Below are 14,162 nucleotides of genomic sequence, written 5' to 3'. Positions count from 1 at the left end.
AAAAGGTTTTTTGCTTTGGTTTCCCCTGACGCCCTTCATCACCACAGTGAGCTACCCCAGGATGCACAGTAACCACAAAGCGGGAGAAACCTGTTGGGGGAGCCACTCCCCTATCTGGATCATCCCTCATAAGGAGTTCACAAAGATGGACCCTCTCAATTGAACGATTGAAGGGCACTCTTTATCAGTGAAGTTGAAAACCATATGCTGGTGTTAAAATGTAACACCTGCTGCCCAGGCCCCCTCAAGTAGCTTCCCTTTCTGTCCCCCACACAGGCTCCTTTCTCTTCCTTTTGCCTCTGCTACAGGAGAGATCTCTAAGGGCCAGCTGTTTGTCAACCATACATTCTCACAGGTGGGCAAACGCTCAATTTGCATTAGAAAAAAAGGCCCAAGTTGCACACTAGTCATAAGGTTGTGGGGCCAGTAATAATAAATGCTGCTGCAGAGACCTGGCCATCAACTTGCCATACAACCTGCATCCTGACTATGCCTCCCTTGCCTGCCCACCACCTCACCTCTCCAGACTCGTAAAGCGACACAAGAACAACACAACCTCTGATACGTCAGCAGTGGTATCCTCCCCATGATCTGTGCACAATCCTCTGCACCTCTTCTCACTGGGCTTTCTCCCTCCCCTGTCCACACACAGTCTCTGGCTTAAAACTCTCAACTCCCAAGGGCCAAGAGCCATGTAAGTTGTCATACACCATTACTTTAGAAAGAACTGCAGGCCCTGCTCTTGACTACAGGCAATAACAAGGACAACCACAAACCCACCCGATTCAAACTGCACCCCTTAAGAGAATGTCCTGCTTCTAAGTTTCAGGGGCCATTTTTGAATTGGGTCTGATAATTGATAGAATGCAGATGAAGATGGTGCAGCAACAGAGAACCCCTGTATCTCATCATGGATGCCAATAGTAACCACACTTTGCATCGTGATCATCCCATTCTAGATCAATCAGCCGTCACATGACTATAACTTTGGTTCATTCACTATTGTAGCACAACAGCTACACTGAATATTTCAAATGGGTGTGTGGGACACCTCTAAGAATTTAAATGGATTTCAGAGACTGCCAGTCACACCCTGAATGTTTGTGACCCCACAGTATTAAATGGTTGCACCTGGAGACTTGGCCTCAACATTGCATGGCATTGCCTTTTTCTGAAAATAACCGATCCAAATGCCTCTAATTTCAAGCCTACTCTTCTTTGGATCTTCCTTAACATCCATGTGATAACATGTTAACCCTTATCTTGAACTAGCTCCTTCACACAAGAACACACAAGAACATGTAATGCTACTGACATATTGACTGTCTTTTGGCATATGCCCAAGGTATATTGATTTTCCTGTGAGGGAAGTTGGACCTTTACTTATATGTATTAATTGTTTGCAAATGAAACAGAGGTATGTGCCCTTCTTTTGGTTAGAAAGACGCATTGAGGGTCCTTTGGTGGTCTTTCCACCCATTGATCAGTGTTTCCTAATTTGACATTCACCTCAGATGGCCAATCCATGTGTTAGTTTTTTTGCCCCAGGGTCTAAGAATATTTGTGCTGAAGTATAAGGCCTAAAACACAAACTCTTCTCCTAATGTCTTATAATCAAAACAACCTCAATACAAGTCTTACAGTAGAATGTTTCACTTTGGTTGGAGAGACCCCTCCTACCTATCTGATGCCACTCAGTGAGAGAGTCCGGTGGATGGCCCGGGTGGGCTGCCCTTCTCTCTAGGTGGCCTCTGGTAGGCTGTCTTCTATACACTCACCTCACACCAGGGAATTCTTCTTTTACAATAATGCTCATATATATGCTGCCTGCTACACAACACCTATGCAACTAAAAATGGTATACTATGTGCATTATATATGAGGGTGTCACTGTTGCAGTCAGCCACATCCAATTGCCATTGGTTGTTACTGGGTGACCCCAGTATTTTCTCGTTGATGTTCCTTGGGGGAGGGCCGGACCCTCCCTGCTGCTTCCAAAGGGCTGACCTGCCCCATGTGTCAACACTCTCCACTTAATGGGATGCTGCATTTAGCCCTGCCATGCCTAGTGGGATTTTATTTTTTTTTGCATTGTCCTCATTCCCTGGAGATGCTGCATTCACAGCGGTGCAGCCCCTGGGGACACTGCATTCATGGTGATTAGGGGGCATGGTCCACCGGTTCTGTCATCGTACCTTTGCAGTGCTGACAGGCGGACTAGCTGCACTCCCTTCCACACTCTAGCATGGATGGCAGTATGCCAGAGCTCTTCACCTGGGCCACCAGGAAGACTGTGTCTGAGACTTATCTTTTGCCTGCCTGTGGTACTGGCTCCATGGGGCACGCACAAACACCTTCACCTGGGTTGCCACAAGCACTTTTCCCAGGGATCTGTTCACTTCTAATGCCCACCTTTCTGACCTTAAGTGGGCAAGCACACCTCCACTCTTCTGGGGACACTCGGATTGGTCCCACGGTGGGCCAACAGGGGACACAGCCACACCACCTGGTCCCAGGGTGCCTCACTCATAATCTGGTCTAAGCATCCCTGTTCTTCACCTGGGCAGCACAGCATACGCAACCTAGGTATTTTCTTGTTCTGGGTCTGCCCAGCTTGGACCCTGGACTGGTTGACATAGTGGCAGGACCCATAGGTGCCTGGTCTGTACCAGTCACATAGTCCAGGGCTCACAGATGATACAGATCTACTACTGGCGTGCAAGCCCTGGATTTAGCAGTTGCTAGAGCCCCACAGGCCGCTCAAAGCTACATTTCCCCTTCTCCAAGCTCCTGCTCTCCCTTGCCCCCAACTGTTATTCTTAATGATTGTTTCTAGAACTCTCAGTTATCTTTCCTGACCAATCCACTCAGGGGACAGGGGTGACCCAGCCATTGTCCGTTCTTCCATCAACATTCCATTCAGCAGCTTGGTGGGGCTGCGTGGATCAGACCATAAATAACAGATAAGCCTTATTGTGAAAACCACAAACACATAATATATACAACTTAAATAAAAATCTGTATTTAACTATCTATCCACCAGGGAACAAGGAATGCAGTCCTCCTAGCCAGGCCCTAATTGGGCTATGGGCTATGGTTTCTAAGTGTGAATAATATAGGCCACTACAGATAATCTTAGCATCTCTGCTAGTATGCCCTGTGATGGTTAGGGCATGGTCGTCAGAAAGTACTCATATTTTGTTGAGTACCCAAGTTTGAATCCTATTGAGATTATTTTGTTTGACTGACTTTGCTTCCATGCCACTGAGTTACAATGCTGGATTTTTACCATGGTGTCTACTATGAATGCTGATGTTATAATTATGCAGGGGCATGTTGGAAACCATTGAAGGTAGTAGGTGATCATAAACTTTCTGGGTCTTAATGAAGCCATTGCAAGACTGGTGGTAAACACGCCTGCTGCAGCATTTATGTTTACCGCACATGGAGGCAGGCAAGGGGCAGGAGTGTAGATGGTGGGGAAAGGAAAGTGTAAATAAGGTACAAGGGTGCTACACTCCTGAAAAAACAAACAGGTAAAGTGAGTATTTTTTTATCTCAGGAGTGGTTAAATCTGCTTTTTCTCAAAGTATCAGCCATAGGGATACCTGAAATATAGCGTGGTTTAGGATGAAGAAAAACCAATATAGGTAGATGGAGACCCAACTGCATCCTTTATGAATGAATGGACTCAGTATAGTAATGGCATTCTAAAGCTCCTGTCAAAATGTTAAGATTTTGGGTCTCACTGTATTTTCTAGATGTGATTCTAAATCTTTGGCCCTCAATATACATTTATGATTTAAACATTTAATTTGGAGGAAAGAGTTTGAAAATCCGCTTGCTGTTATATTGTTTATGAACATGTCCTGTATGGTAATTACTTGTGTATTTTCTTTTTCTAGGGACAATGTAGCCTTCATGGATGGCGTCTTGGTGGCGAGAAACCTACTGCCTTCAAGATGGTTTATGGCGATCTGTTCTACAGACCTGGAAAAAGTGATAACGTCGTCAACTTGAATGTGGGAGGCTTCAAGCAGTCAATCGATGAAGGCACCATCTTGCGATTTCCCCAAACCAGACTTGGAAAACTGGTCACATGCCACTCTGAGGAGGCCATCTTGGAGCTGTGTGATGACTACAACTGTGCGGACAAGGAATATTACTTTGACAGGAACCCTTCCTTGTTTAAATACATCTTGAATTTTTACTACACCGGAAAGCTTCATGTCATGGAGGAGTTGTGCATTTTTTCCTTCTGCCAGGAAATAGAGTACTGGGGGATCAATGAGCTATTTATTGATGCCTGCTGCAGCAATAAGTACCAGGAAAGGAAGGATAACACATGTGACAGGGACTGGGATCAAAAGAGTGACATACGAAGTGAAGACTCGTCCTTAGACGAGTCGTCGATGTTCGAAAAAGAACTAGAGAGGTTTGATACTCTACGGTTTGGTGAGCTCAGGAGAAATATTTGGGTCAGACTAGAAAACCCTGCACACTCCTTGTCGGCCAAGCTGATTGCTATTTTCTCCATAAGTGTTGTCCTGACGTCCATCGTGGTTATGTGCATTCACAGTATGCCAGAGTTTCAAAGGTTTGACGCCAATGACCGGGAGATTGAAGACCCTGGTTTGGCAGTGGTGGAGGTAATTTGTATCGTCTGGTTCACCACTGAGCTAACGATCCGCCTTGCTGCTGCTCCAAGTCAGAAGAAGTTTTGGAAAAACCCAATGAACATAATTGATTTTGTCTCTATTCTTCCGTTCTATGCAACTCTGGCTGTCGACACAAAGGATGAGGAAAATGAAGGCATCGAAAACATGGGAAAGGTTGTCCAAATCTTGCGGTTAATGAGAATATTCCGCATCCTGAAGCTTGCGCGACATTCTGTTGGGCTGCGTTCCTTGGGCGCTACTTTGAGGCACAGTTATCATGAGGTTGGGCTGCTAATGCTTTTTTTGTCTGTTGGGATTTCAATTTTTTCCGTCCTGGTTTACTCAGTGGAAAAAGATGATGAGATGTCAGGACTGCAAACCATCCCCATGTGCTGGTGGTGGGCGACTATCAGCATGACCACTGTGGGCTATGGAGACACTCATCCTGTCACCTTATTTGGGAAGCTTATTGGCAGTGTCTGCATTCTCTGTGGTATACTGGTGGTGGCCCTTCCCATAACCATTATTTTTAATAAGTTTTCTAAATACTATCAAAAACAAAAGGTAATAGATGTGGATGAGTGCACCGAGGAAGAGGAGAAAGAGAAATGCAACGACTTACCCTATTTTAACATCCGGGATATCTATGCAAAAAGGATGAATTCTTTTATTTCCAGTCTTTCTTCTGTAGGAATGATTGCAAGCGATGACGATTCCACGGATGCATCCAGCATGCAAGAGCTTGAGGCGGTTTGCCACACGCCATTAGACAATGGGACTGCAAAATGACTTTGCCATGCTGCCTTCTTCATTTCTTGCTTGTAACATTTTCTTTCTTTACTCCCCCATTCATTTGCTCTCTCTTTTCCTCACTATCTCTTCAACCGCTTTCTTTTTTCTTATTGATTTGGGTTCATACAGCTTTACAAAAACTGGATTTTCTTAAAAAAAAGCACTTAACTCTCAGGGTATGACAGCCATATTTTTGCAACATGAATTGCTCTAATAATAACTGCTTCATTGTTTAGATGAGGTTCGGGGAAATAGGGCCTCATTGATGTTTTATTTTTTTACATTACTGGTATTATGCTATTTTTAGAAAAAAGGAAAAATGTACTCAATGCAAGTTAAATGTCTGCAACTGCAGCCTAGTATTTCAAGGAAGCATGTATGTTTGTAATTTACTGGCAGTCACATGTTTGTAAATTGCCGACATGTAGGGAGAGAATGGCACAATCCAGTCATATAGGTCCATGGCATGTGCTGCATGTGTAACTTGAACATGGAATAAGAAGCAACAGGCGATGCAAGACTGCATGTAGAACCATTTCCAGTGAGCAGATAGGAACTTTCAGAGCCAAATAAACCGCCTAAATCAGAGAACAGTTGCATCTGTGACATTGGCTGTTATTTTTACTGATTCACTGTGTAGTTGTTGTGCTTATGGATTATATCAGAGACGAAGACTATGCATGACATGTGGAAGAGGGAGAGCTTGCATAATCAACTTGGCAGTGACAAAAACGCATCCTTGCTGCAACCGATCCACCAAAGTGCTTGGATGCACTTATTCAAAATTGATGAGTCTTTGCAGTTTGGAGAGCACTTTGCAAATCACACTCTACAGTAGCACCCTCATTTTACATGGTGGGTAAATTGCACGGAGAGGTGGGCGGCTGCAAGCTCTGGCATTGTTGCGTTCTTTCCCCGTGCCATCTTTTTTTTCCAGTTAGGGGTACAAATAAGGCTTTGAATCCGGGCATCCTCGCGTTGCAAGAGGCAACATTCATAGGGATCTAAGCATTTCTGCCTGCATCAAAATTAGATGTGGGAAGGGATACTCGCCTTATTTATGGAAGGAGCCATGGTTTAGGAGGATCACAACATCTTCTGTTGCCCAGCCTTGTTCAGAAAATGCCTTTAAAATGGCACAACGCCTAATTTACAGGTGGAGTGCTTGTGTCCACATGTACATTCCATTCTGACCATTTTACCACAGTCATGGAAATGAGTCTGCTGGTGTTACCCAGGAGTAGTCAATACATTTAGAATTGTAGAGGAGTAGGTATACACAATGGGTGCAGGGGCGTGGGGTTCCCTGAAGATGTATGAGTTACATCCTAGACAATAAAAGCTTGAGTCGTCTGTGATGTGTTTCCAAAACATAATGAAACATTTACAGTCAATCCAACAGGTTTCTTTGCCAGTTTCCTTTGCAGGTATTGTCATCCTGTTGCTTTTCTTCCACATCACATTGCAATTTCAGTAAAAATGATATTTTCTTATTCTGTAATATTCCCAAGAGCAGGCATGGCCAGGTAAACACATGATTGCAAATTATAAAGATATCACTTATTTTATCAAAGTAATAATGTTATTTCATGAAACTATACAATTAATTGTAGGATGTTTTGAACAGGCATGACTTATGTGAATAGGAGGCACGACGACTGACGCGGTGGACAATTCAGAAGGCAAGAACACATAATCACTGTTAATGTTCAAGTGATATCTTTTCATTCAAATTGGACCTTTTGTAAATGTATCATATATTCTTAAAACTTTTTAAGAGTTATGTAGAACATCCCTACTACAATCACAGTGGCATTTTGGGTAATGAGTTGGTGGATTTGGCGGCGGGTGAGGGTATGAGAAGGGGAGCGGTTGATGTTAGGCTGCCTTTGAGTGTGGATGAGATGAAGGCTGTGGTGGTGAGACGGGTCATGAATGAGTGGCAGGAGAGGTGGGTAAGTGGGGTGAAGGGCAGGTGGATGTTTGGTGTTCGTGGGAAAGTTTCGGTGAAGGTGGATGCGGGGAGTCTGGAATGGAGGAGGGGGAGGTGATGCTGAATCGATTGAGGATAGGGCATGTGGGGCTGAATGACTGTCTGTATCGAGTGGGGAAGCGTGAGGAGGGATTGTGCGGTGTGTGGGGTGCATGTGGGACATTTTCTGCTTAGGTGTGAGAGACATGTTGAGGAGAGAGAATTGATGAGGGTTCGGTTATCTGCACTCGGTGTGGCTGAGCTGAGTGGGAAGGCTTTGCTGGGAGGTGACGGGGTGAGAGGCAGGAGGAGGAACAGTGTGATGTTGGATTTTGTGAGGCAGACAGGGCGGTGGGAGGAGTTGTGAGTTTATGTGAACTAAGTATTGTTTGGTGGGTCTGGTGCTCATCATCCTTTAGGATGGGAAAGCGCCTCCGCCCACGCATCCAATAATTAAGAAGAAGAAGAACATCCCTACTCTGCTGTGTTTTATATGTCAAACTCCCCTTGGCTGGTAAGTTAATGCAAGGTAAGTGGTCTTATGCAGCACCCATCTGCCAATAATGGTGGCCTTGCTGCAAGAAGCAAAAACCATCTTCAAAAGTCCTAATGATTTGCAGTTTTCAAGTACATTTATTTTGAATATATATGTTCCCTTTTGAACAAGGTACAAGAAATCATTAGCACCTTAGACGTTCCTGTTGTGTCTTACATGTGCACACACACACACAATGTTGATATGGGTACCCATATATACACTTTTCTGGCCAGAAGTGTTACTTTCATGATGCCTACCCCCGGGCATCAGGACCAAGGCCCTCAGCTCTGGGAGCAGGCATCCAGACATTTGTTTAAACCACAGCAGCCCCGGCTAGGGGCTGTCTGGGCCAGTCCTGGCACCTTAGGCGCCAGGCTCATCATAGAAATCAGTCCTGGCGCCATAGGCGCCAGGCTCATAGACTTTACTTATCTGATGCAGACCATGCTGCAAAAGAGTCCAAGCCTACATAAGGCCTGGATGGGACTATTTTGTTACAGGGACTATTTTTTACTCGGGCGTGGCTCTAGGGAACTTCTTACCTGGAACTACTTTGGAGGCAATTTAAACCACACCCGAACAGCAGCACATGCTTCGCATTATTCTGCATCCAGCAGCGTGACGCTCACCGTGCCTGAAGCCAGCATCCAGTCTTCTGCCACGCCCGCGTGCCTGCAGCCAGCATCCAGTCTTCTGCCACGCCCGTCTCAAATCCGGAGCTCCTAGAATAAAGAAGAGGAAAAGGACAAGGTTAGAAAACAAACTTATTTCAAATTCCTCACCTAATTCCGGAACTATTTCATCTCCGGACCTGGAAAGTACATCAGTCCTGCACGCGTCGCTTCGCCAGCTCCAGCACGGCGCCATACTCACCAGTTCTCACAGCATCTTTCGATCCGGCACTGTCTCCATCATTTCTTCGCCATAATCCGGCACCTAGGGGACGCAAGAAAAAACAAGGTGAGCCAAGGGAATCAACAAATACAACCTCTTACCACCATAGACTAACCTGATTTACCACCGACAGTATTATTCCATAACTCTCCACATTTTCATATGCCGCGTCTGTAAAGAGGGAGAAAAACAACACGTTAACGCATGCAATAGTTACCGGACAGCGTTGGGTAACACAGACTCTTACCTGAACGCCAGCAGCAGCTACGAGACCTTCTTCTCACAAACTCAGTTGCAACTTAAGGAAGGAAGGGGACAAGAGTGAACATCGGGCACATTGAACTCTTTGAACTTGATACTTACCAATCCCGCCAGGGACATCAGAGTCAATACTTACCGGAACTCTCCCAACACCTTCAAACCAGTGAAGTAACTGGTATCTACGCGCCCCTGCAAGACACGCAGGATGGAGAGCTCATCTTTTACGAACATAAGGAAAATACTTCTTCGGGTACAGCAGACAAGACTAGGCGGGCCAGTCCAGACAGTCATCTCTGCACTACGCATCACGTTGAAGGAGACCGCAGCTGTCCGTGTCCGATCGACACCCCTGTGGGGTTCAGGTGAGCGTTACAGAACGCGAAGCCTCTCTACAAATACCGACCCGGGTGTTATGGAAACCTCGGAAACCGACCAACTGGCCCAATCATTGGGGGAACTTAGGGCAGAAGTACATGCCGCTCGCCAAGAGACTAATGCCCTCAGGAGAGAACTGATTGTCTCAAAGGAGCGCACAGATAATCTGGCTAGGCAACTACTGCAAAACCAAGCTGGGCAAACGCCCCTACCTGGATATGGGGGAAACCCAACCCCCGTTTCGTCAAGCAATCCTGTGCAAGTGGTTTTACCAGGAAATATTCCGTTAGCTCCACCCGAACGCTTTGCTGGGGACCCCAAAAGGTTCGCCGTGTTTATGAACCAATGCCGCTTGCACTTTTTATGCAGACCGGGAGCCTTTCCAAATGACCAAGCCAAAGTAGCCTTTGTATTGTCATATCTTAGTGGCAGCGCAGCGGATTGGTCCATTCCATTAGTCAACCAGGATGATCCTCTTCTCTGGGATTTTCAGGGTTTTCAAAGGAGCATGGAAAAACTATTCGCCAGACACTCACAGGGTCAAGCCCTGGACAACAAACTTTTATCCTTAAGGCAAGGTAACCAGGATCTGCTAACCTATATTGCAACCTTCAATAGGTTGGTGGTGGAAACCGGGTGGCCGGAGGAAAAACGAATTACATTGTTTCATCGTGGACTTCGGGGAGAACTCAAAGATGTCTTGGCTCAAGTTGTGAACCCACCTCAGGATTGCACAGAATTTATAGACTTAGTGGTCCAGCTAGACGACCGACTTCAGAACCGAAAGACTGATCGAGCTAAATTCGAGAACCGGGTATTGGTTAAACCCAACCTTGCCCCCAAAGGAACAGATGCATCTGAACCTATGCAGATCGGGGGGGGTTAAAGGACTCTTAACTCAAAAGGAAAGAGAAAGAAGACAACAGATGCAGTTGTGTCTGTACTGTGGAACCTCAGGACATTTTCTACGGGATTGCCCTACAAAACCACCCAAGAAGTTGGTAGGAGTTGCTGATAAAAGCCACATAGAGCCTGATTCGGGAAACGACCACGCCCGACAAGCCTAGAGGTCCGCTTGCCGAGCTTAAAGAAGGACACTCAGACCTCGCATCTGATCATCCCAATGGTCCTACTTGATCCCAGGCAGCCATCACGTATGCACACAGTAAGGGCATACATAGATAGCGGGGCCGTAGGAAACTATATGGACCACGAATTGGTGTCAAGGATGAATCTACCTCTTTGCAAAAAGACCACTTCGGATGTCATCACCACAGTTGATGAAACTGAGATTGCCTCGGGTCCTGTAACTCATTCCACTACAGAGATGACACTGTTGAGTCAAGATGGGCATCGAGAGACTGTTGTGTTTGGTCTAATCAAAGCCCCACAGTTCCAAGTAATACTGGGGATGCCATGGTTGGAAACACATAATCCTTGTATAGATTGGCGAGAGAAGAGAATAACCTTCCCGGATTGTGCACACACCTGTTACCCGGAGAAAACTTTGAACAAAGGCCTGGCTACAGTCGTTAACCCAATCGTGCAGTTACCTCAGGAATACCAAGAATTTCAGGATGTTTTTCAAAAAGAACAGGCCAATACATTACCTCCTCACAGATCATACGATTGTCAAATCGACCTCCTACCCGGTGCACAACCCCCATGCAGTAGAATCTACGCCCTCACGGAACCTGAAAATCGTCACCTACGGCAATACTTGGACCAATACCTTGCTAATGGCTTTATTCGTCCTTCCAAGTATCCTGCATCCTCAGCTTTATTCTTCGTGCCAAAAAAGGAAGGTGACCTTAGAACGTGCATAGATTACCGGCATTAAATCAGATTACGGTAAAAAACGATACCCATTGCCTCTGATCCCCGAATTACTAGACCAAGTATGCTTGTATCTACACTAAGTTAGATCTCCGAGGGGCATATCATCTGGTACGTGTCAAGAAAGGCGACGAATAGAAGACTGCCTTTCGCACCAAGTACAGATTATTCGAATATCAGGTGATGCCCTTTGGGTTGTGCAATGCACCAGCAGCCTTCCAGTATTTTATGAACGATGTCCTTCGTGAACTCATTGACGTCTGTGTCGTCGTATACATAGATGATATTCTAGTGTACTCCTCCTCAGAATCAGACCATGTTAAGCACGTGCGTGCAGTCCTTGAGAAACTACGCCAGCACAAGTTATATGCAAAATTGGAAAAATGTGTTTTTCATGCTACGGAAGTTGAATTTCTTGGATTTATCCTGACACCAAAAGGAGTCCGAATGGACTCTCAAAAGGTGGACGCAATTCTCAAGTGGCTATCACCCAGTTCAGTCAAAGGGGTACAAAGCATGCTCGGATTTGCTAATTTCTACCGCAGATTCATTCCGGATTTCTCCCATGTTGTACACCCCATCACAGCACTTTTGCGAAAAAACAAACGCTTCTTGTGTACCGAAGAGGCTGAAAAGGCCTTCCAAGAGCTGAAAGCGAAATTCACATCAGCACCTGTCTTAAAGCATCCACGCCCTGAGCTTCCATACATAGTAGAAACTGATGCATCCAGTTTAGCCATGGGAGCTGTCCTATCCCAGAAGGATCCTGAAACCGGACAACTTCACCCAGTAGCGTTTTGGTCCAGAAAGTTCTCAGCACCTGAGTTAAACTATGCGGTTACCGATAAAGAACTATTAGCCATCAAATCTGCCTTTAATTATTATTAAGAAATGGAACAAGGAACTGAGATGAAAACACCAATTGGTATGCATGAAAATTAGGGATCCCAAGCCCAACTTTATCTAAAGGCAATTGAAGCTTCCAAAGTTTAAATTTGGGAGGTTTGCGATCCCAGATAAAGTTCTGCATCAATCTGTCTAGTTCCTTCCAGTAATGTGGGCCGATCCTCAGTGGAAGCATGCCAAATATGTAATTCACTTTTGGAGCTGAGGTCTTTTTAAGGGCATTTACTTTCCCACATAATGACAAGTTTAGTAACGTAAATAAACAAACAACAACCTCGACCTGTGTGCACCTTTTCACCTGCAATTGCTTCCTTATTTATACTCAATTCAAATAGTTCTCATTTATAGTTGGCGCTTAGTGACCACCCGAAAGCCAGATCTAAAAAAGGCTATTTTGGAAAAGCTAACCATGTATGAGGGAGGCTACAGGGAAAAGGTACTGAGCCGTGCAGTTGCTACCATGCTGCAATAAAAGTCAAATATTGTATGTATAAAAAACACTTGTCCCTAAAATGAATTCTGGCTACGATTATAGCTGTGGGTGGAGGATTCTTCCATTATGTGCTGCAGTATGCAGCCTTGACATTGATTCTGAGCTTCCATAGTGATGGAACACATTATGTCATGATTTCTTCTTCGCATTAAAAAAAACTTGTTTTGTTCATTGGTCAGATGCAGTATTTTCTGTTTCCATCGTATACATATAATATAATCCGTTGTCAAATGATGTTGCTCATTGGCTATTAATACAATATCATTGGCCATTGGTATCTCTTTTAGGTTTTCAGCTAAGCATTATGCATTATCAATATACAGAGTATGCCGTCCAAGCAAAATAGCTTCTCCATGTTTCATCAAATTTGAATGAACTTTGTTACTGTTGACACTTGCTTGTACTCTCGAAAGATTAACATTAAGTAATATTCTAAAGAAAAACATGTTGCAACGCATCTCTGCTCATAAAGAGAACATTTTATTAATCAAATTCTCTTTAGCTGTGGGACATGATCCAACATTTGATAGGTGGTTGTTGTCTCTATTTGTTTTGTGGCAGATGACTAACCCTCAAGAGACCCGGGCCACAGTGCAAAATGCACATGAAACTACAGAAGAAACCTTAACCTCACATACTCATACATACGTACAAAATAGAAATGCGATGATATTACAAAAAAATATTTCTTCAATATCTAGAAGTTAAAAAAGATTTCCTCAATAATCTGGATATTCATGCACTGATTGCATATTTGATTTTGCTAAAATCCAGGCCAGGATAAGGCACACAGCATGAAGCAGATGACACATTTTCTCGGGGTTGTTGTGGCCACAGGTATTCACAGTAGGGTTTAAATCTTTCAATTGAGTGGGAGCAAAACAGCGGTCATCCCCAAGTTACTTCACCAATGTTCAAGAAGCTCAAGTTGTTAAATTGGCATTAATAAGAAATAGTTGTGTAGTTCTCACTGGCCAGGGTCCTCCCTCCAGCAAATTTCCCAATGTAATCACTCTAAAGTTTGGTCCTTTTCTTAACATAGGAGGTGGCTCTGTTGCATGAAAATTCAGACATCTGGGAAGCTTGGATGTTTAATGCTCTTGATTTGCTGAAATTCCCAGATTTGCAGCCAGTAGGGGGCACAAAGGATATTCCATTCACCATATTGGCCAACATTTTCACTCAATGGTTGGGTGGGTTGTTGAGGGTGGATGGGTAATATTTTCTAAAAGTGGTAGGTGGAACTGCAGTGGCTGAGATCCATCTCTTTTGCTTTTGCTGTTAATATGTCACCCATCCCAAATTGTCAGAGAAGAACTAGCTGGCCCTGTATGTCATTGGGGCAGTACAACTGTGTTGTTATCTGACATTAACCCTCTTTTGCCTCCTCAAATACCACTGTTACTGCATGGTATTTATTTAATAATTCTATCCTGA

The 14,162-nt window shown here is 44.6% G+C and overlaps 1 protein-coding gene across 2 annotated transcripts in view; it reads left to right on the top strand.

The window, feature by feature from the left end:
• KCNS3 (potassium voltage-gated channel modifier subfamily S member 3) overlaps positions 1-6,043 on the top strand; it is an 837,604-nt gene extending 831,561 nt beyond the window's left edge. For both annotated transcript variants that reach the window (XM_069605923.1, XM_069605922.1), the window contains one exon: positions 3,906-6,043. In XM_069605923.1, coding sequence (XP_069462024.1) covers positions 3,906-5,447 — 1,542 coding nt within the window. In that variant the 3' untranslated portion in view covers positions 5,448-6,043. The remainder of the gene's footprint in view (positions 1-3,905) is intronic.
• The last annotated feature ends 8,119 nt before the right edge of the window (positions 6,044-14,162 follow it).

Source organism: Ambystoma mexicanum, chromosome 4p (genome assembly GCF_040938575.1).
Source record: "Ambystoma mexicanum isolate Mex_15411 chromosome 4p, UKY_AmexF1_1, whole genome shotgun sequence".
Classification (NCBI taxonomy): Eukaryota; Metazoa; Chordata; class Amphibia; order Caudata; family Ambystomatidae; genus Ambystoma; species Ambystoma mexicanum.
The sequence above is the reverse complement of the archived record's forward strand: the minus strand, read 5'-3'. Positions and strand labels throughout refer to the sequence as shown.